A 21,712-nucleotide genomic window follows, 5' to 3' on the forward strand; every position below is an offset into this window, starting at 1 on the left:
TTTACAAACAAGACCACACTAAAGCTACCAGCACAACTATGTTTATTGCAGCATTATTTACCATAGCTAAGATATGGAACCAACCCAGATGCCCCTCAGTAGATGAATGGATCAAGAAAATGTGGTATATATACACAATGGAATTCTATGCCTCCATCAGAAAGAATGACATTGCCCCATTTGTTAGGAAATGGAAAGGCTTGGAAAAAATTATATTAAGTGAAGTAAGCCAGGCCCAAAGAAACATAGGTCCCATGGTTTCCCTTATTTGCAATATCTAGTATAGGTATGAGCCAAGCGGAAAAAGTCAGAGAATGTGATGTTAGGAAAACGAACCCTCAAATATGTATTTTAATGTTTTTGTTTCTTTCATGCATGTGTTTCTAACGCATTTATAAGATTATTTCTTGGTTGCTTTGTATGTCCCTCCCCCACAGTGTAACCCCTGCTTTCACTATATTTGATGTCAGTATAACATGTGGAGGAGATGGGGACAAACAAGTCGTTTAAGGATTCAGGTGGACCTGTTGCAACAATGAGAAGTACAAAATGTCATGTCAAAACCAGCTTTACAATGTCGGAGGGGGGGGGGGAGGGGGGGGTATGATTGGGTGGGGGGAGGGGGGAGGCTGAGAAGGGAGGTGAAGGGTAAACAAAGGAGGAGGCTGCAATGCTTGGTAAGAAATGTATGCATTATCCTGACCATGTAATTGTAACCCCTCTGTACTGTATGTTCTCAAATAAAATAAAATAAAATTTAAAAAAAAAAAAAAAAAAGAGTTGGCAGAGGGTTGTTCCACTATAATATTTTTTTAAGTAGAAAAGAGGTTAAATCCTATCATGATTAGGAAAAAGACAGATGTCTGAAGTTCCAAGAAGTAGCACAAGATTCTATTCTAATCCCTTACAACTACCTAAGAATACCACATAAATTAGAGAGGCTACCCTTCAGCTCAAAGACGCTGGGCTCAACAGATATTGTCTTGCTTAAATAAGAGCATATACATCTGCTTTCTAGGGATCATCTGAGCTTACATCATCATCGTATTGCCAGCAATCCACTTAGGCTCAGAAAAGCTTTGTGAGATGTTCCATACCTACTGAAAACACTCTCCAGGACCCTTGTGTAACATAACAGTCAGTGACGGGTGGAAGAAATGCTGCCTTCCACCTCATAACTGGTTTTACAAGGGGCATTGGGATCTTAAGTTGTACCTTCAAAGAATAAGACAACCAGGAGCCGGTGGCTCAGGCCTATAATCCTAGCCACTCGGGAGGCTGAGATCAGAGGAACTTGATTCAAAGCCAGCCTAGGCAGAAAAGTCTATGAGATTCTTATCTCTGAATAATCACCAAAAAGCTGGAAATAGAGCTTGGCTCAAGTGGTAGAGTGTTAGCCTTGAGCACAAAAGCTCAGGGACAGTGCCCAGGTCCTGAGTTCAAGACCCAGGACCACTCTCCCCACCCTACCCCACGCCCCAAAAAAGAAAACAATGTGACATTTCATCATGGTCTGTCACACTCAATGCAAATGTGATTTGTAATGGCATAGATAATGAGGGGAGGGGAGGACCTGCTGAAACAGAAAACAAAATAAATATACAATTGTATGTTGTATCTGCATCTGGATTGTAACTTTATTTAATTCCATATAGAGAACTGAAAATCTGAGTAGCTCAGTGATGGACAATATTTAAAATAAAAATGCCTCACAATGTGCAATGAACCCCCACTGATAATTACAAAATCGAAACAATAAGCTCCTAACGTTTACCACTCTGCATCACCAATGGCTTTTGCAAATACATAGTCTCTCCCTCCAAAACACATAACACCATCTTTCAAATAGAATTTCCATTTGTTCTTGCTTCGATGAATCTGGGGAGGGGAGAAAAATAATCTACATTAATTACATTTGTAAGTTAGGGGATGATTTACATTGCTTTTGGAATAATATGTAGGATTATTCTGACCCTGAACGTAAGTTGTTTAAAAGACTTCCTCAAGATTGAGTTCGTATAAGACATATACTTTGAGGCACTAGAGATACATTAGTTATATATACATGAGTCATCCCTCAGTATCAGCCCATTGGAGAGGAAAAGAATTTGTTCCACAAACCCTGCAGATACCAAAAAAAAAAAAAAAATCTGTGGATGCTCAGGTCTCTTATATGACATGACTTTATGTATTTGCGTATAACCTATGTGTATCATCCTACATATTTTAAATCATATCTAGATTATTTACAAGACCTAATTTAATATAAATGCTCTTGAGTAGTAGTTATACTGTACTATTTAGGAAATCATAACAAGATAAAAAAGTCTGTGCATGAGCCAAGCACCCAGCTCATGCCTATAATCCCAGATACTCAGGAGGTTGAGATCTGAGGATCCTAGTTCAAAGCCAGACCAGGCCAGGAAGTCCATGAGACTCTTACCTCCAACAAACTATCAGAAAAACCCAGAAGTAGTGCTGTGGCTCAAGTGGTAGAGCGCTAGCCTTGAGTAAAAGAAGCTCAAGAACAACACCCATCCCAGAGTTCAAGCCCAGCACTGGCAAAAAAAAAAAAAAAAAAAAAAAGTCTGTATATGTTTACTAAAGATGTAATTTTTAATATGTTTGACCCGTAATTAGTTTAATCCATAGAGGAAACAGAAAACAGAGAAGTGGAGGCCCACTATATATGTTTTCATGTGTATACATATGTGTATATAATGCATTTATGCAAAAACAGAAAACATTTGCCACCTTCAAAGATTTCACACTTTTCTTTAAACAGGAGATAGAAACTAATGAATAAGTATGTCATAGAAAACGTTAAAAGTTGGGCTGAGAAGGTGGCTCAGTGGTAGAGTGTTTGCCTAGCATGCATGAAGCCCTGGGTTCGATTCCTCAGTACCATATACACAGAAAAAGCCAGAAGTGGCGCTGTGTCTCAAGTGGTAGAGTGTTAGTCTTGAGCAAATGAAGCTTAGGGACTATGCCCAAGCCCTGTGTTCAAGTCCCAGGACTGGCCAAAAAAAAGAAAACATTAAAAGATGATTAACTCAATGAAAGAAGTAGTTGCTTCTCAGAGTCAATGAATCCACAGAGATACAGACAAAATAAGATAGGAAATCCTACTGCTTCGAGAGCAAAAGAATCACAATCATTGTTACTTCAGGGTAAACTGCAAGTGACTAAAAGCTGAAGGAAGTTGGGTGTAGGTGGCTCATGTCTATAACTAGCTACTCAGGAGGTTGAGATCTGAGGATCATAGCTCAAAGCCAGCCCAGTCTTATCTCCAATCAACCACCAAAAAGCTGAAAATGGAACTGTGACTCAAGTGATAGAGTACTACTAGCCTTGATGCTCAGGGACAGTGTCCTGGCCTTGTGTTCCAGCCCAGGACTGGCACACATACGTACATGCATGCACACATACACACAAAAGCCTTTGATCTGAGATCAAGGATAATAAATATTTAAATTTACTTGTTGATTACATATAATCTAATTCAGGAAGAAGAGCTGTGGTTAGGATTCTGCTACATTTTGTGAAGTCTAAGAAAATATAAAGGGTAAGTCCCTGTTTTTTTTGTATATATTTAAAAGTCCTACAGTACATTTTTCTGCATTTAATCACATTTTCATATATACCTATCCTACATATTCAAAACAACAGTAACAATAGAATACTGAATATAGCACAGATAAAAAATTATACAACATGAATTCTAAAAACAACAATAATTCCTTCAGGTAGCTTTTCAAGTGACTGCATTTGTTCCTAAAAATTCAACCGTAGTTACTCAATGTTTATTAATGTTAAAACCTTTTTAGTTGACCTAAGGAGACATATTGCATGACCTCTCTAGAGATGTCATGTGTGTTTTAGATTTTTTTTTAACTCAAGAGAAGCAAATAATTTTTCCTATACACAGACACAGACACAAACACAGGCACACACACACACACACACACACACACACACACATGTCTCAGCTCAAACAACCAGCACATGCTTGGTAGGGAAACCCTAAAAGCTTTCCCCAAAATGACAAGGATGTTCACTCCTACCCAATTTTTTAAATATTCTAGAGGTACTAGGAAATCTAAGCAAGCAAAAGGAAAGAACAATTGGCATTACCCAGCATGATTAGACAAAAGCAAAGAAATAGGGAATAAAAATGGAATAAAGATTAAATAAATTCAAGAAGATATTTGTGTATTGAGTTCAAAAAATACCATTCTACTACATAATCATAATATTTTTCAAAAAAAGCAGCATTTTTTGTTGGTATTGGAAGATTAACTTTTAGGGCTTTATGTTAATCCAATATTATCGATGAATACTAAGAATTCAATTTGAATCAAAATACATAATTCATAGTCTTTGTGTATATAAACGACAGACAGAATATATTGGTAAAGAGTCAATTTATCACAAAAGCCAAATTAATAAAGTAGGTAGGAATATTTGACCCACTGGCAGTATTTAATACTCTCTTCTTTTGAATATTTTCCTCACATAGCTTATGGCGTACTATCGGTTTTCACCTAATTCTCAGGTCACTCCTTAGTTTCCCTTACTGATTTCTCCTTACCTCTCTTATCTCTCAGTCTTAGATTTTACCAGAACCATTCTTTTTTCTTATACTTCTTTTTTACAATCAGTCTCCTTATGTTAAATACCATATATATATATATATATATATATATATATATATATATATATATATATATCCCTGCAACTCCAAATCATTATTCAACAACTCCAGCATCTCCTGAATGTGAAATAGACATCTGAAATGAATCCAAAAATAGGATATCCTCTTCCAAACTTCACAGTTTCTCCATCTCTGTAGGAAATATCCACTCTTTGCTCTTAAGTGCTCAAGTAAAAAAAAAATCTTGACATTCTTTTGGCTTCCTACTCGTATCCCATAGGCAGGTCAGCCCATCAGTGTTAGTTCTACCTACAAAGCATCTACCTACAAAACATGTTCATATTCCCACCACTTTTACCCCCTCTGCTCCTTTCACTCTTACCTAGAAAATAGCCTCATAACTGGTTTCCCCATTTCTCCCTTGTCCAACGCTGCCTTAAAGTCTACACTGAACATTACCGCGCAGGTCTGTTAAAACATCAATCAGATGTCATTTCTCTACACAAAATTTCTCAATGAGTTCCCTCCAAAAACTAAATCCCTCACAATGAACATCAAGACCTTTCACTTCACTGGGTGCCAGTGGCTAATGCCTGTAATCCTAGCTACTCAGGAGACTGAGATCTGAGGATCACAGTTTCAAGCAGCCAACGTGGGCAGAAAATTCCCAATGAGACTCTGATCTCCAATTAACTACTAAAAAAGTAAACAGAACTGATACTGTGGCTCAAAGAGGTAGAATGCTAGCTTTGAGCACAAAGAGCTCAGGGACAGCACCCAACCCATGAGTTCAAGCCTCACAACAACTGACAAAAAAGAAAAATCTCTCACCTCCCCTCATTTTCTACGCTAGGTTTCTCTCCATTCCCTGAACACACAGGCATTCTTCCTCAGGACTTCTGCATTTGCTGTTCCCTTTGTCTAGAATGCTAAACCCACTCTCCTGGACAGTTGGTTCTCTTTTCTCCTTCTGACTTTTATTCCACTGACCTGTACATCATTGCATTTTCAGTAAGCCTCCCCCAGACCTTTCATCTATAATCATTGCTTATTCCTCCTCAATATCACTAAAATCTCAACTTCTATTAATTTAGTGTGATCCAATAAAAATATTGATAGAGTTTTATTTTGAACCAGGCAAGCTAATGATGAGTTAATGCAGAAAAATAGACAAGAGTTCCCAGGAAAACTCTAGAAAAGATGATCAGTGCCAAAGTACTACCCCTACTAGATTTTTTTAAATCTTGATAATTAAATCATCACTGTAGCACAGACTTGTGGATACACAAACCAATAGAAGAAAACAGAAAAAATTAAAAAGAACTCTCTCTAATGTTTTGTGCAAAAAACAAAAACAGTATTTTTGGTGGTGGTGGTGGTGGTAGTGTTATGTATGTATGTGTCTGTGTATATGTTGGTGTATGTGTTTCTAGATTATAAAGGAACTTCTTTTCATCAGTGGAGAAAAAAATTCCTTTCATGAAATGTTAGAAAATTTAGCTAGCCTCCTAAAAACAAGTTGATATCACACATTACATTACACATCAAGAAAAACATTTAATGGGTCAGGAAGTGAATAGAAAAATAAGCCCCCCAAAATACTAGAAGAAAACAAACGTAAATCCTTTTTAAACTTTCAATTAAAGAACATTCTAGTCATGCCTCAAATTTTAAATGCAATAAAATTAAAGACTGAAAAATGTAACACCTGAACATAGGAATGAAAAAGCAAGATGGGGAAGAATGATGGAAGGGGGTGACATTGATCAAGATGTGTTGTACTGGGACTGGGAATGTGGCTTAGTGGTAGAGTGCTTGCCTAGCATGCATGAAGCCCTGGGTTCAATTCCCTAGTACCACATAAACAGAAAAAGCCAGTAGTGCTCTGCCTCAAGTGGTAGAGTGTTAGCTTTGAGCAAAAGTAGCACAGGGTCAGGGCTCAGGCCCTGAGTTCAAGCCCCAGGACTGGCAAAAAAAAAAAAAAAAAAAAAAAAAAAGATGTATTGTACTTATAAACTGATTTGCTGAACTCATACTCTTTTGAACAACTACTTAAAAATAATTAATTTTTTTCAGTCATGGGGCTTGAATTCTGGGCCTGAGCGCTGTCCCTCAGCTCTTCAGCTCAAGGCAAGTGCTCTATTACTTGAGCCACAGTGCCATTTCCAGTTTTCTGGTGGTTTATTGGAGATAAGAGACTCACAGACGTTCCTGCCTGGGCTGGCTTTGAACTGCAATACTCAAATCTCAGCCTCCTGAGTAGCTAGGATTATAGGTGTGAGCCACGAGTGCCTGTCTAGTTAATTTAATTCATAAACAAATAAATTAACTCAATTTTGAAAGTCAAAAAAGTGAAAAGAAAAAAAATGAAAGCAAATGTCTGAGAAAAAAGTACTTGCATATATAACAAACAGCTCATCATCTCTTCCCACAACAATAAGGAACCCTGAGAAATCAATAAATAAGAAGCCAATGAACTGTTTAACGGCAAAAGTTGTGCACAAAGTTACAAAAAGAAAATACAAAGGGCCTTAAACACATACAGAGTTATAATTTCCACCCAAATCTGTTTCAACCTTTCATAATGGTGAGGAACCAAATTGTGCTTTTATCATACTCTATTGGCAATGCTATAGGACAAAGTTACTCTCAAACAATGAAGTGGAAATATATACTAGAGCATCTTTTTAGAGAATACAATGACTGTATTTTACAATACATTTGTCTTATCAACCTAATTATCCCATTTCTGAAGAGTTATGTGTGATGACATAGCTGTACACACATTGAATGTCATATATATATATATATATATATATATGGTAATTCAAAGCAAATATATCAAATTTCATCAGTAGGGGTTGGTTACATAAACTTTAACAATCATACAATGAAATATTATACATCTATTAAAATATTACTACAACAGTATCTTAGAGAAATGCTGACAAAAGATGGCAAATGGCAAAATACAGAGTGGTTTGTGCAACCTTTTGTACTTGCATTTCAAATCATTATAACTAGTTACTTACACTCAAGACAGTGACAGATAAGCTACTAGTAGCAGAAAGCACAGATAGCAAAGAAGTAGGAAATTGACTACCCATGTGCCCTCACAGTAAAGTACATAGACATGGACATAGACAGAGCAACCAATGGTTGTACTTGCATCAAAGGGGCAAACTTGGAAGCAAGTTTTCAAAACTGTCACATGAACACAATGCCTACTCTGGTGGTTTCGAGTTCCACTTATATACAAACTGTGTCCTACTGTTGTCTCTTATAGAAGGTGTCATTTTACAATGAGTTTTTCCTGTAATATCCTAATTACTTCAGTCTTCACATAAAATTTTGATATTTTCAAGGCCTGTAAAATAATATGTCCATACAATTAATGCACTGTGTGTGGACCAGTGCCTTCATTTAGGCTGTTAGACATGTTCATAAATTCAAAGATTAGTTCTACCTGTTGACTAAAACAAAACAAAATAAAATACACCTTTTTTTAACAAAATATGCTACTCCAAATTTAAATGAACAAGCAAGTCATTTGGGGATCTTGTTAAAACATACATTCTGATCCAGGGAAAGTAATGCTACTGACCTTAGAACATCTCCACTCTTTTCAATTATTTTTGTTTGTTTCCATCCAATACTAGTCTAAATGAATCAACTAATGACACAAACTGCGAAGTTTTCCCTTTATAGAAATCCACTGTAACAGCATTTCCCATTCCACTTTGACCTTACAGACACATTCTCTTAGCTACTATCTTATGACTTCATTACTCCCTCTTAAAATAATTTCAATGCTTCCCTAATGCCCTGGTTCCTATTAATATTTAATACTATTCTTTAAATAGTCACTAATTAGAGAGTACTCTCCAACTCAACAACTAGATTTAACACTACACAGCCAATATCGTTTTTATATGCCCCACAAGGTTATTGTAAGAGTCAAATGACCAAGTATGAAGGGAAAAAAAAGAAACCACTGAAAAATTCAAAGCCTATATAATGAATTACAAGCTTTCTTTCACACTGCAGCAATGGATATTAAATACATAATGTTCCAGAAAATTCTTTATGCAACTTTCTGAAATGTAGATATAATTAAGTAACATAATGTTTTTATTGTAGAAGGCAATGCACAATTTATAAGAAACTAAAGTAAGTTTCAAAGTAAGAACTGTCACTTTTCTATGCCCTACTCCATCTTTTATTTATCTTTTCCAGCATCTAAGTAGCCATTTTTCCATATATAAAATGTTTTAAGGGAAGAAAGTGATCTTGAATGTAGACCAAAGGATTTATTTTTGTTTTAGCAATTCAAAATGTTATCCATTGTTTCCTTTATGTATTTCAAATTGTGATTCAAAAGACACAAAAAGCTACAATGAGATAGATATCCCTGCACTCCCACCGGGATGTCGAGATTAAAAAGTCAAGTAACAAGTGTTGGCAAGGATGCACAGAAATTGAAATCCCCAAACACAGCTAATAGAACATAAAACTGCACCAGCTTGTCAAACAGTCTAGTAGCTCCTTAAAATGTTATCATATGACCCAGGAACCTCACTTCCAGGAACATTCCAGAACAGATGAAAATATGTCCACACAAAAACTTGTGCATTAGTGTTCATTGAAACATTTCACATATTAACCATAAGGTACAAATGAGGCTCAAGATATACTCCCCCAAATATGGCACTCAGTCCTCAGAAAATAACAGAAGCAGGAAGTCTCTCTTCCCTTAACCCTTCTCCTAAAAGAATTCTGTGACCTTCCATAAAGTCCTTATCTTTTTTCCCCCCGCTTTTGGTCATGGGGCTTGAAATCAGGGCCTAAGCGATTCTGTCCTTAGTTTCTTTTTTTGCTCAAGGATAGCATTCTACCACTTTGAGCCACAGCTTCACTTCTGGTTTTCAGGTGGTTAACTGGAGATTCAAGTCTCACAGATTTTCCTGCCTGGACCAGCTTGGAACTGCTATCCTCAGATCTCAGCTTCCTAAATAGCTACAATCACAGACATGAGCCACCAGCACCCAGCCATACAGTCCAGAGGTGTTCACCCTGTACCCACAGGAGAGAAATACCATTATCTCCAAAGACATAGGGATACTGTGAAGATTCTGAACAAGGAGGCCCTGCTAAGTCCCTTCAGTTTATTACTAACAGATCATACCCATTTTTCCTCTGATTCTACTTCTGTATGGTTTTACATACAGAAAAAAAAAATAGTTATCTCTAATTCTTTATCGCTAATTCTTTTTTTTGGGGGGGGCAGGGGGTAGGGTTGGTCATGGGGCCTGAACTCTGGGCCTGGGAGCTGTTCCTCAGCTCTTCAGCTCAAGACTAGCATTCTACCACTTGAGCCACAGTGCCACTTCTGGCTTTTTCTGCTTATGTGGTGCTGAGGAATCGAACCCACGGCCTCACACATGCAAGGCAGCATTATACCACTAGCCACCTTCCCAGCCCCATGTCTTCATTTTTTTAAAGATCTGTTTAGCATTTATTAGTTGTATAAGTGGATCCTGTGTGATTGCCATACATGTATACAACGCACCCGGGTCAAACTCAACTACCCCACTCTCCCGCACCCTCCTTTTCCTCCTTCTTGAAATGGTTCCAATCACTGGGGGTTGTTGGCTCACCTTGTAATCCTAGCTACTTGGGAGGAAGAGATCTGGGGATTACAGTTCAAAGCTAGCCTGAGCAGAAAAGTCCCCAAGAAACACTTATCCCCAATTAATCACTCAAAAACGGGAAGTGGTGCTGTGGCTCAAGTGGTAAATTCTAGCCTGGAACACAGAAAGGCATTGGGACAGTGCCCAGGCCCCAAGTTTAAGCCCTACAACCAACAAAATAAAGAGAAAAAAAAACAGTTCCAACTGATTTCACTGTGCAAGTATTTTCATGCATGCAATGTTTCGACCACATTCACCCACTCCATTGCCCACCAACAACAGAGCCTTTTTTAATTTCCTGTGATTCATTTTCCATGTTTATTAGTAGTACAAAGGAGTTTTGCCATGGTAGTTCACATGTACATAAGTTATTGAGTTAAATTAACCTTGTCTATTCTTTCCTCCTGTGTCTTCATTTCTAAGGTTTCCTGTGCAATGTAAAATTTATCTTAACTAAATTTGTGTGCTTTGCTCCTGTCAATCTCTCTTTATTAGGGGCCGTAGCTATGAACCTGCAGATGAGAAAATATATTACTTTCTTTCTTCTACAGTGGGAAACAATCCAAAGGTCCATAGACAGATAAATAAGAAGAAAAACCTATGTTACAAAAGACTTCTACTGCATTATTCTTTCATATGAAATGCCTCAACAGGGAAGTCTAAAGAAACCCAAAGTGAATTCCTGGTTCCTCAGGCCTAGGATCAAAGGTACAAGAAAATGAGAAATTAAAGAGTGAGAACTGAAGATGTGGAGATGTATGCATGTATGCACTAACATACTAAGAAACATCGAGCCATATCCTTCCAATAGGTGCATTGCATAGTATGTTAATACCTCAAGTCTGTTTTAAGAAAATATTCATGTATTGAGGACAAAAAAAACTACCATTCTACTACATAATCATAATTCTAATGTTTTTTGGGGGGAAAAAAGCAGTATTTTGTTGGTGGTGCTATTGGCATTTTAATTTAGGGCTTCATACTTGCTAGGCAGGTGTTCTAACACTTGAGCCATACTAACAGCTCTTTTTGATTTTGGTATTTTTCCCATAGAATCTTGCTTTTTGCCCAGACTGCAGTCTTCCTATTTATGCTTCCCACAGCGGCTGGGGTAACAGGTAGTGTATACAACACTAGGCCCTGCTATTTATTGGTTTAGATGGGGTCTTATGAGCTTTTTGCCTTATGAGCCTTGCCTTGCCTTAAATCATGATCCTCCTGATCTCAGCCTTTCAAGAAGCTAGGATTACAGGTGTGAGCCACAACTGGCATAAACAATAATTATTTTTTAGTTGCTGAAATTAAAATGCTACTAATAACAATCTCTACACTTGAAACCAGAGCATGCCTCCAACTAGCTACCAGTCTCCCTGATTCTTCTATCATAACTTCATAACCTCTAACTTTTCTTTATTCTTACACTACCTTCTCAACCTGGTTTTTGCATGTCTACATCAAATTATTAAATATGGCCAGTTTTATTCTGTTTTGTTTTTTTACTCTGATTACAACTTCCTCAGTAACCTTCTCAGAAAGTAAATGTCCTTCAGACCAAGCTGAGATTGCTCTTACTAGCATTTAGGTTATTCTGATCCATTCCCTACTTTTTTCCCCAGGCCAGTATCATTTCTTAGGCCATGCAATGAAAGAACACTTATTCAAGCCTGGTGCTGGTGGCTCATGCCTGTAATCTTAACTACTCGAGAGGCTGAGATCTGAGCATCATGGTTCAAAGCCAGCCCAGGTAGGAAAGTCCATGAGACTCTTATCTCCAATTAACCACCAGAAAACCGGAAGTGGCGCTGTGGCTCAAGTGGTAGAGTGCTCGCCTTGAGCTGAAGAGCTCAGGGACAGTGCCCAAGCCCAGAGTTCAAGCCCCACGACTGACAAAAAAAAAAAATAATAATAATATACTTATTCAAATCAGAACTGTCTCTTCACTGCCCCTTGTATGTACTACTCCCTTCATGGTTTGCCTTTTGTCAGGTTTTTCTCAATGCCTGCTCTCTGTACTCACGTCTATCCTTTAAATCACTCAAGCCCATTTCCAAACTCTATATTGCCCCACGGATTTGTAAAGACCTCCAACTGCAAATGATTTCTTGTATTTCCTTGCCACTTTTAGGACTCCTGCCTGCCATGAGCTAGCACTTGACTTATGTGACAGTCATCTTAGCATTTGGTTTACCTGTCACATATTTTAGCTTTTGATTTACCTGCCATCCCATTCTGTGCCATTTTATTATTCCCTAAGAAATACTGTGGCTCACTAAGATTTTTTTCACCTCCTTAAGACAAAGGCTATCACTTCCTGTCCTGTCACTGAGATCACAGCACAGTGCTGGACCTAGATGCACCCTTCACACCTCCCAGAATGAAGTAGCTGTTGTGTGATTCTGTTAACTCTCAACTGTAACTCACCATCCTATTTTCCACCATTTTACATACCTCTGACTATAAATGCAATTAATAAACCCAGAGTCCAAAAGGTGAACACTGTACCTTATCATACTGACAGACAATTACATTATCCGTGTCAAACAGGTCTGGCACATCCTGCTCACTAGCGTCATCTCCTGAATTTAGAGGATCCTAAAGATGAAAGATGATCACATTAAGAAATTTCATGGGGCTTCAAATGTTTCAAAGCTGGAGATACATATGGAAATAAAGGAGCTTGGAGAGGCAGAATAGTGCTGGACTTTAAAATCAGATGTACTATGTCTGAATAACCAGCTAGGCCATTTAATGACATAACTGACCTTGAGTTAAGTTACTAAAATCTCCATGAAGAAGAAGAAGAAGAAGAAGAAGAAGAAGAAGAAGAAGAAGAAGAAGAAGAAGAAGAAGAAGAAGAAGAAGAAGAAGAAGAAGAAGAAGAAGAAGAAGAAGAAGAAGAAGAAGAAGAAGAAGAAGAAGAAGAAGAAGAAGAAGAAGAAGAAGAAGAAGAAGAGGAAGAGGAGGGGGGAGGGAGGAAGGAAGGGAGGGAGGGAGGGAGGGGGAGAGGGGAAGAAGAAGAAGAAGAAGAGGAAAAAGAAGAGAAGGAGGAGGAAGACTTCTCCAATTACTAAATAAGACAAAGCACATAAAACTTAGTATGACAGGCACATATATAATAAGGCCACCCTAAATGATAGTTAATGCTTCTTATAAACTTAATTACCATATTCCACTCAGATTTTACTGTACTCGTTAGAACACAGGAATTAGAACATAAAATATAGGCCTCTGCACAGCCTCCCTTCATTAACCTCTACCCAATCCCCTAAACCTCCTGCTGTCTCTAGTTAAGGGCAACTAATATAAGGCTAGTTCCTCAATGCTTACTGCTGGTTTAAAACAGTTTAAATAAAAGTTTTAAGTCCGAGGATCCAAGTCAGTCTCATTTTAAAAGAATAAAGAAAGGGTTAGTCTTAATTTCTCTTGTACCTGGTCCTAAATACACTGAAGTAAAAGGTTATAAGCAAATACAATCTAAGCTCCAAAGCAGTCCCCACTCACCTCCTCCATGACATCTATCTGAGAGTCTTCATTATCACTACTGTTTGTAGTGGACTCTTCATTGGATACACTGTCGGCTTCTTCTTCAAGCACCTTTAGATCTCCTGTGTCAATAACCCCCAGAAATTCATTGTCGACTTCTCGTATACTTTTTATTTCTTCGGTAGAAGACATATCACCAGTCCCATCTATTTGAATTATTTCATTAACATCATCATCAGCTACCCGAATGCTCAAATTCATCTGAGAAGTTGAATTCTAAGATAGAAAGAAAAGAAATTCTTCATATCAAAGTACATAAAGTATTATATACAAATTTTAAATTACTTTGGCAAATTTTCTACAAATGGCCAGTTAAAATTTTTCTGTCTTATGAGCTGCTAAATTTTGAATTTGAGAAATTATTTCTCATAACTTAAAAATAAATTTTAAATTAAAAATGAAGTGAGTAAACCAGGTGCCAGTGGCTCACGCCTGTAACCCTAGCTACTCAGAAGGCTGAGATCCGAAGATCGTGGTTCAAAGACAGCCCAGGTAGAAAAAGTCCCTGAGATGCTTACCTCCAATAAACCACCAGAAAATGGGAAGTGGTGCTGCGGCTCAAGTGGTAGAGCGCTAGAGCGCTCACCTTGCGCTAAAGAGCTGAGGGACAGTGCCCAGGCCCAGAGCTCAAGTTCCACAACTGACAAAAAGAAAAAAATGGAGTATACTAATACATACTATGTATATACTGCGCATGGACAATATGTGAGTTCATGAATTTCATACAATATTTACCAGTTTTTTTGTTTTGTTTTGGTTTGGTTTTTTGGGGGTCTGGTTGTGGGGCTTGAACTCTGGGCCTGGGTGCTGTCCCTCAGCTCTTCAGCTCAAGGCTAGCGCTCTACCACTTGAGCCACAGCGCCACTTCCGGCTTTTTTCTTTTTTGCTTATGTGGTGCTGAGGAATCGAACCCAGGGCCTCATGCATGCAAGGCAAGCAGCCTACCACTGAGCCACTTTCCCAGCCCAATATTTACCAGTTTTTATATGTGCGACATGCAACCATACACAATCACAACATCTGTTGAGTTTTAATGACTACAGTTTATTCTAAACAACTGAATGAAGTACAAAAGACAAGCAGCACCATGGTCAATGGAAAAATAAAATAGATAAAGGATTATACTAAGTGAAAATGAGATAAATATACTTTATACAAGGCTCCCAGAATAGGCACATTCATAGAGACAGAAAGAATTGCAAAGGCTATTGCTTCTGTTTCCAATATTGAAAAAAGTTCTGGAAACATATTGTGGCGATAGTTGTACTACATTGTGAATATACTTAATACTACTTAATTTTATGCTTGAATGTTTTCATGGAAAATTCTGTGTCATGTATATTTTACTACAATCAAAATTTAAAATTAGTAATAGAAAGGAAATGTAGTAACCACTTCTTGTCACACAGATTTTTATCTCTTCAGTCAGATCAAACAAATAAGCATCTACTAAACACTTCATAAGCATTTCCTAACTTAAATATAACTGCAGCACACTGAGAGATGGAACATTATGCCATACCAAGGTTACAAAGTTAGGAAAGGGTGAAAAAAGATTAAACTCCAAGCTCGAGGATAGAGAGTTCACCACTAATGTACCGTACACACCTTTCCATTAGTTTGTCACAGACAAGATAGAGATCCACAAAATTTCAAGGTCTTTAAGAACAGGGTCTATTTTATATGATAATACACACCATAGGATTTACAGCAGATATTCTTAAATTTATTGATGACATCAGAGAACCTGGTAAAAAGTTCGAATGGGAATAGACAGTACCACTGTATACCTGGAAGTAGGTATCCAGGTTGACTTGCATATTATATATACAACAGGTTTCCTTAGCTCTAACAACAAGATACAGAAGTTCAGCTCAACAGAACAGGCCTTCACAGGATCTGCCTAAGATATTAGGAATCCTAATGTCACCAAACCTACGGATGTCTTTCAACAGGATCCAAGACACTTCACCAAGGGTCAAATAAATGTTCTTTATACTTTTTAGTTTGTGAAGGACAAGTGATGTTTCATACTTGAATACAACAATATCTCAGTGTATCCATTTAAGATGCAACTTTCCTATCGGAATGTACTGAACTTGTTATTGAGTGTATGGCTGCCCTCTGGAGTTTATACCTTATGGATAGTCTACAATGAACCCTCACAAAGTAGACCCAACAGTTGTAGTTGGAAAAATAAAAACTCACAAATTTTTGCTTTGTTTTTCAAAAGTACACAAAATATTCATAAAGACAGATCATATTTGAGGTTCCAAAAGATAGCCAGGCAAATCTGAAGCACTCAACAAAGAAATTAAAATGAGTATCAGTAACAAAAGTATGTGAAAAGTCCCACCAAATTGTTAACCTTAACAATTCTACATACCCAAAAATGAAAGTGTAAATCACAATTAAATTATAAAAATAATTTACTTGACTGTAAACAGAAACACAATATGCCAAAGCTTATGAAATACAGCTACAAAACTGAATTTTGATTTTTTTCAAAGAATAAGCATTTGATCTTTTTGTTTTCTCTATTCTTTATGTTCTCAGTTTTGTTTCTCATTTTTTTCTTCACAAGTGAGTACACATTAAAGTAAAAATACAGTAAAAACACAACCAGGCATGGTGACACACTCCTGAAATTCCAGCTCAAGAGACTGAAGCAGGAGAAATGCAAATTCAAGACTAGTATACTCCTAACTATTCAGACAGCTGCGACCTGGGAAGGCTCTGGTTCCAAGTCAGCTGGGTAGAAAAGTTAAGACTCCATCTCCAGTTAACCAGCAAAATGATGAACTAGAGGTATAACTCAAGTGAGAGAGAGCTTGCAATAAGCAAGAAAGTCGAGTGAAAGCATGAGGCTCTAAGTTTAAGCACTTCAGCTTCAGGTTAGATATGCCAAAGAACTGAAAGAAGGAATTCAGGTATTTGTGTGCCATGTTTACGGCAGCATTATTCATGAGATCCAAAAGGTGAGAACAACCCAAGTTTCCATAGGCAAATGAATGGGTAAATAAAATGCTGGGCATACACATATTAAGATACTGTTCGGTCATAAAAGGAAAGAAATTCTGACACAGGCTACAACATGATAAACTCTGAAGACATTACATTAAATGAAGAGAGACACAAAAGGTAAATGCTGGCTGACTCTGTTTACACTAAGTAATTAACATAGGCAAATCATAGAGACTGAAAGGACACTGGGAACTCAGGGGAGTTATTGTCTAATAGGGATGGGGTTGGTGTTTGGGAAGATGAATTTCTGCAGATCAGTGGTGGCAGTGACTTGTGCCACAGCATTTACTGCCACTGAATTGCACAGGTAAAATGACTGAAATGTAGACACACACAGGACCTTGATTTTTTTTTTAGAACAAATGACTTATTTTCCACCTTTTACATACTTTGCTTTGTAATGCATATATTTTTTCAAACAAAACTTCTCATATATGTTTTTTAGAAAAGTTTTAACTATTTCTAAAAACTCAAGTTTTATTGTTTTTAGGAAAGGAAAAGCAAAGTTTTGAGTAACTGAAAATAATTTGCAGTTGTGAATATGAAGAATATATATTCATTAGGCTTGTATACTTATCTCTTCTTTGATTTTAAGGGAAATGATTTTATCATTTACAAAATGATAAAAAAAAATTCTTAGAACATTAAAAAGTTAATCAAGTTAATTTTTTTTCCTGTGCTACTACCAAGGCTTAACTCATGACCTGAGCACTATGTTTTAGTTTTTTTACTCAAAGCAAACACTCCACCACCTGAGCCACACTGCCACTTCTAGCTTTTTGTTGGTTAACTGGAAATAAGAGTTATGTGGATTTTTCTTTCCTGGGCTGCCTTCAAACCAGGATCCTTAGATCTCAGCCTCCTGAGTACCTAGGATTACAAGCATGAGCATCCTGAAATTTAAAAAAAATAGTACTTAAAATGGTAAACAGAAAAGAAGACATAAACAGAAGTAGCATAAATGCCAAGTATCTAGCAAAACTGGTAGAGTTTGGTTGGCAGAAAAAAATTGACACATCATCTTCAAAATATTGTGGCAATTCATTTCAAGTACCTTAGAAATGTTTACAGTTCTTTCTCAAAAATCCTACCTCTTTTAAATGCATATTAAAAATATGATACCAATGAAGCTTTAAAAAAAATGAGAGTGTTCCTTAAACTAGGTGCTGATGGCTCACACTTGAAATTCTAGCTACTTAGGAGGCTAAGATCTGAGGATTGCAGCAGCCTGGGCAGAAAAGTCCATGAGAGTCTTACCTCCAATAAACAACCCATAAAAAGCAAGAACTGGTGCTGTGGCTTAAGTGAAAAAGTTAAAAGAAAAAGTTCAGGGACAGTGCCTAGGCTCTGAGTTCAAGCCCCAGAACCAGCACACACACACACACACACACACACACACACACACACACACACACACACACACACACACACACACACACACACACACACACACACAATGTTACTTAAGTTTTTAAAGTACCATTTATAGTAGCATCCAAAACCATGAAATACTTAGATCAAAATACATAGAATACATGCAAAGTCAGAGACCTAAATGAATAGGAATTAAAGAGAGTATTGTGAAGATGTCAATTCTCCTTTATTGACCTATGGAGTCAACAAAGTTCAAATCACAGGAATCAAAGGTCCCAACATGTAGGCTGACAAGTTCATTCTAACATTTATAGAGAAACACAAGAAAATTAGAATACCTAAACTGATTTTGGAGTAGCACAAGATTAAGAGGCTTATTCTCTGATATCCAGACTTACTATAAGCTGCCATGATAAAGACACTTTCTCATGGGAAAAACTAGATATCTGATGCATAAGACAGAATAAATGCTAAGAAATAAGTCAATCTACATAGCTACTGCTTATCGTTTAAGGGAAAACATTTTAGACATTCAATGTGATCAGACAACTCAATGGAAAGAGTAATATTTTTAACAAGTTACACTAAAAACTATTGCATATCCAAAGGCAAAAAAAAAGTGTAAAGCTCGTAACAATAAAAAATTTCAAGAAGAGCAGGATGCCAATGGGTCACATCTGTAATCCTAGCTATTCAGGAGGCTGAGAGCTGAAGAACACATTTCAGAGCCAGCCAATGAGACTTCTATCTTCAATAAACTATTCAAAAAAGCCAGAAGTGGCACTGTGGTTCAAGTGGTAGGATGCTAGCCTTGAGCACAAAGAATTTCAGGGACAGTGCCTAGGTCCTGAGTTCAAGTCCCAGGACCAGCAAAAAAAAAAATTTTCAAGAAAACGTGACAAATATCTTTGTAACCTTTGTTAAAATATACATGAAGAAGAAGTTTAAAACAAAAAATGAAATAAGCCGGGTGCCAGTGGCTCACATCTATAATCCCAGCTACTCAGGAAACTGAGATTTGAGGGTCGTGGTTCGAAGCCAGCTGGGTCAGGAAACACCATGAGACTCTTACCTCCAATAAACTACTCAAAAGAGCCACAAGTGGAACTGTGGCTCAAATGGTAGAGCGCTTGCCCTGAGCAAAAGCAGCTCAGGGACAGTGCCCAGGCAGAGTTGAAGCCCCAGGACTGGGGGTGTTGGGGGAGCGTGGGGCAGGGGGAGGGGGGCGAGGAATTGAACATCAACTTCACAAATTTCTCTTGGAAAATTTCTTTAAATATTAAGGGTATAAATCAACTACAAATCTTACACATTGTCAGTAGAAGTTACACCACACAGTAATGGTAAAAATACAAGCACTCGAAGTAAAATGGTGGATTCTTATAAACATACATGTATATATGACCTAGCAGTTCCACTCTTATTTACACAAGATAAGTATAGATACACATACTCTGTATACAAATGCTTTCAGAGGCTTTAGTCACAAGTACTAAAAACTGGGGAAAACCTCAGCGTCCCACTAATAAACAAACTATGGTACATTCATATATAACGAATGCCAATACATGCAACCACATGGATAAATCTCAGACACATATGAGAAGCATATGTGCTAAAGCCATATATTGCATAACTGCTATTTGCTTGACATTCTGAAACAGTCAGAAGACAGATCAGTGAATGACTGCCAGGAATGCTGGTAGGAGGAAAGTACTAGCTACAAATGCACATGAGGAAACTCTTGGGGTTAATGTGACTGTTCTCTACCTCAGCTGTGGACGCTTTGAATAACTGAATGTGTTCTTCAAAATTTATATTGTACACCTGAAAGGTGAACATTACAAGTAAATTACACTTCAATAAAATCTGACTTTTTAAAAGGTAAATTATTATAAGGTTAGCCTCAAGCAAAAACTAGTATTGATATTAGATTTTTTATTTTAATAGTAGTAAGGGCTAAAAACCTAAAATCATAAGGTCTTTGGTTGCAAAATTAACTAAATCTCCCATAGTACTTTCCCAGGTAAGTATGGGCACATCAAGGAATATTAAGTTTCAGCTCACACTTATAAAGCTGAGATCTGAAGATCACAGTTCAAAGCCAGCCTACACAGAAAAGTGTAAGACTCTTATTTCCAATTACCCAGCAGAACTGGAATTGTGGCTCAAAGGGTAGAATGTTAGTCTTAGAAAAAAAAGACAAATGCTTTCTCTCCCCTCTCTCTCTCTCTCTCTCTCTCTCTCTCTCTCTCTCTCGCTCTCTTTCTCACACACACACACACACACAAATATACACACACACATATACACACAAACACACACACACACACACACACACAAAATCTCCAGGATTCTTTTAATATAAGTTAGGTAAAGTCATCTTATTTTCTTTTTTTTTATTGTGAGAATACTGTACAGAGGGGTTACAATTACATGGGCAAGATAACGAGTACATTTCTTATCAAGCATTGTTGCCTTCTCTTTGTTTCCCCTTCTCAACCCTTCCCATACTCCCTCTGCCCCTTCCCTGACCCTCCTCCCCCCCCACCAAAGTTGTAAAGTTCATTTTTTTACATAACAACTTATACATCTCATTGTTGCAATGGGTCCACCTGTATCCCTAGTTAAACAATTTGTTTTTTTCTCTTCCCCTCCACAAATTATACCAACATCAAATACAGTGAAAGCAGGGGTTATACTGTGGGGGAGGGGCATACAAAGCAACAGAGAAATTATCTTATAAATATGATAGAAACAATTGCATGAAAGGAAAAAAAATATTTGAATACTTATCTTGGGGTTCATTCCCCTAACATCAACTTATCTGACCTTTTCTGCTTGACTCAGACATATACTAGATACTGCAAATAAGGGAAACCATGGGACCTATGTTTCTTTGGGCCTGGCTTACTTCACTTAATATCATTTTTTCCAAGTCTTTCCATTTCCTAACAAATGGGGCAATGTCATTCTTTCTGATGGAGGCATAGAATTCCATTGTGTATATATACCACATTTTCTTGATCCATTCATCTACTGAGGGGCATCTGGGTTAGTTCCAGATCTTACCTATAGTAAATAATGCTGCAATAAACATAGTTGTGCTGGTAGCTTTAATATGGTCTTGTTTGTGATCATTTGGGTAAATGCCCAAAAGTGGGATTGCTGGGTCATATGGAAGCTCTATGTGGTGTCTTTTGAGGAACCTCCATACTGCTTTCCAAAGTGGTTGAACAAGTTTACACTCCCACCAACAATGCAGAAGGGTTCCCTTCTGTCCACATCCCCTCCAGCATCTGTTGCATGAAATTGCAGAGCTTCTGCATGGCAAAGGACATAGCTAGCAAGATCAATAGAAAGCCCACGGATTGGGAGAAGATCTTCACTAGCCCATACAACAGACAAGGGTCTCATATCTAAAATA

General features: G+C 37.4%; 1 protein-coding gene across 1 annotated transcript in view; it reads right to left on the reverse strand.

Annotated features, from left to right (window-relative positions):
• Positions 1-1,679: 1,679 nt before the first annotated feature.
• Positions 1,680-21,712, reverse strand: part of Ston1 (stonin 1) — a 110,135-nt gene continuing 90,102 nt past the window's right edge. Inside the window, exons 9-11 of the mRNA XM_042675411.1 lie at positions 13,846-14,103; positions 12,847-12,936; positions 1,680-1,878 (exon numbers count right to left, since the gene is read on the reverse strand). Coding sequence (XP_042531345.1) covers positions 1,771-1,878; positions 12,847-12,936; positions 13,846-14,103 — 456 coding nt within the window. The 3' untranslated portion in view covers positions 1,680-1,770. The remainder of the gene's footprint in view (positions 1,879-12,846; positions 12,937-13,845; positions 14,104-21,712) is intronic.

Source organism: Dipodomys spectabilis, unplaced genomic scaffold, assembly GCF_019054845.1.
Source record: "Dipodomys spectabilis isolate Male_0828 unplaced genomic scaffold, ASM1905484v1 ptg000026l, whole genome shotgun sequence".
In the NCBI taxonomy this organism is placed as follows: Eukaryota; Metazoa; Chordata; class Mammalia; order Rodentia; family Heteromyidae; genus Dipodomys; species Dipodomys spectabilis.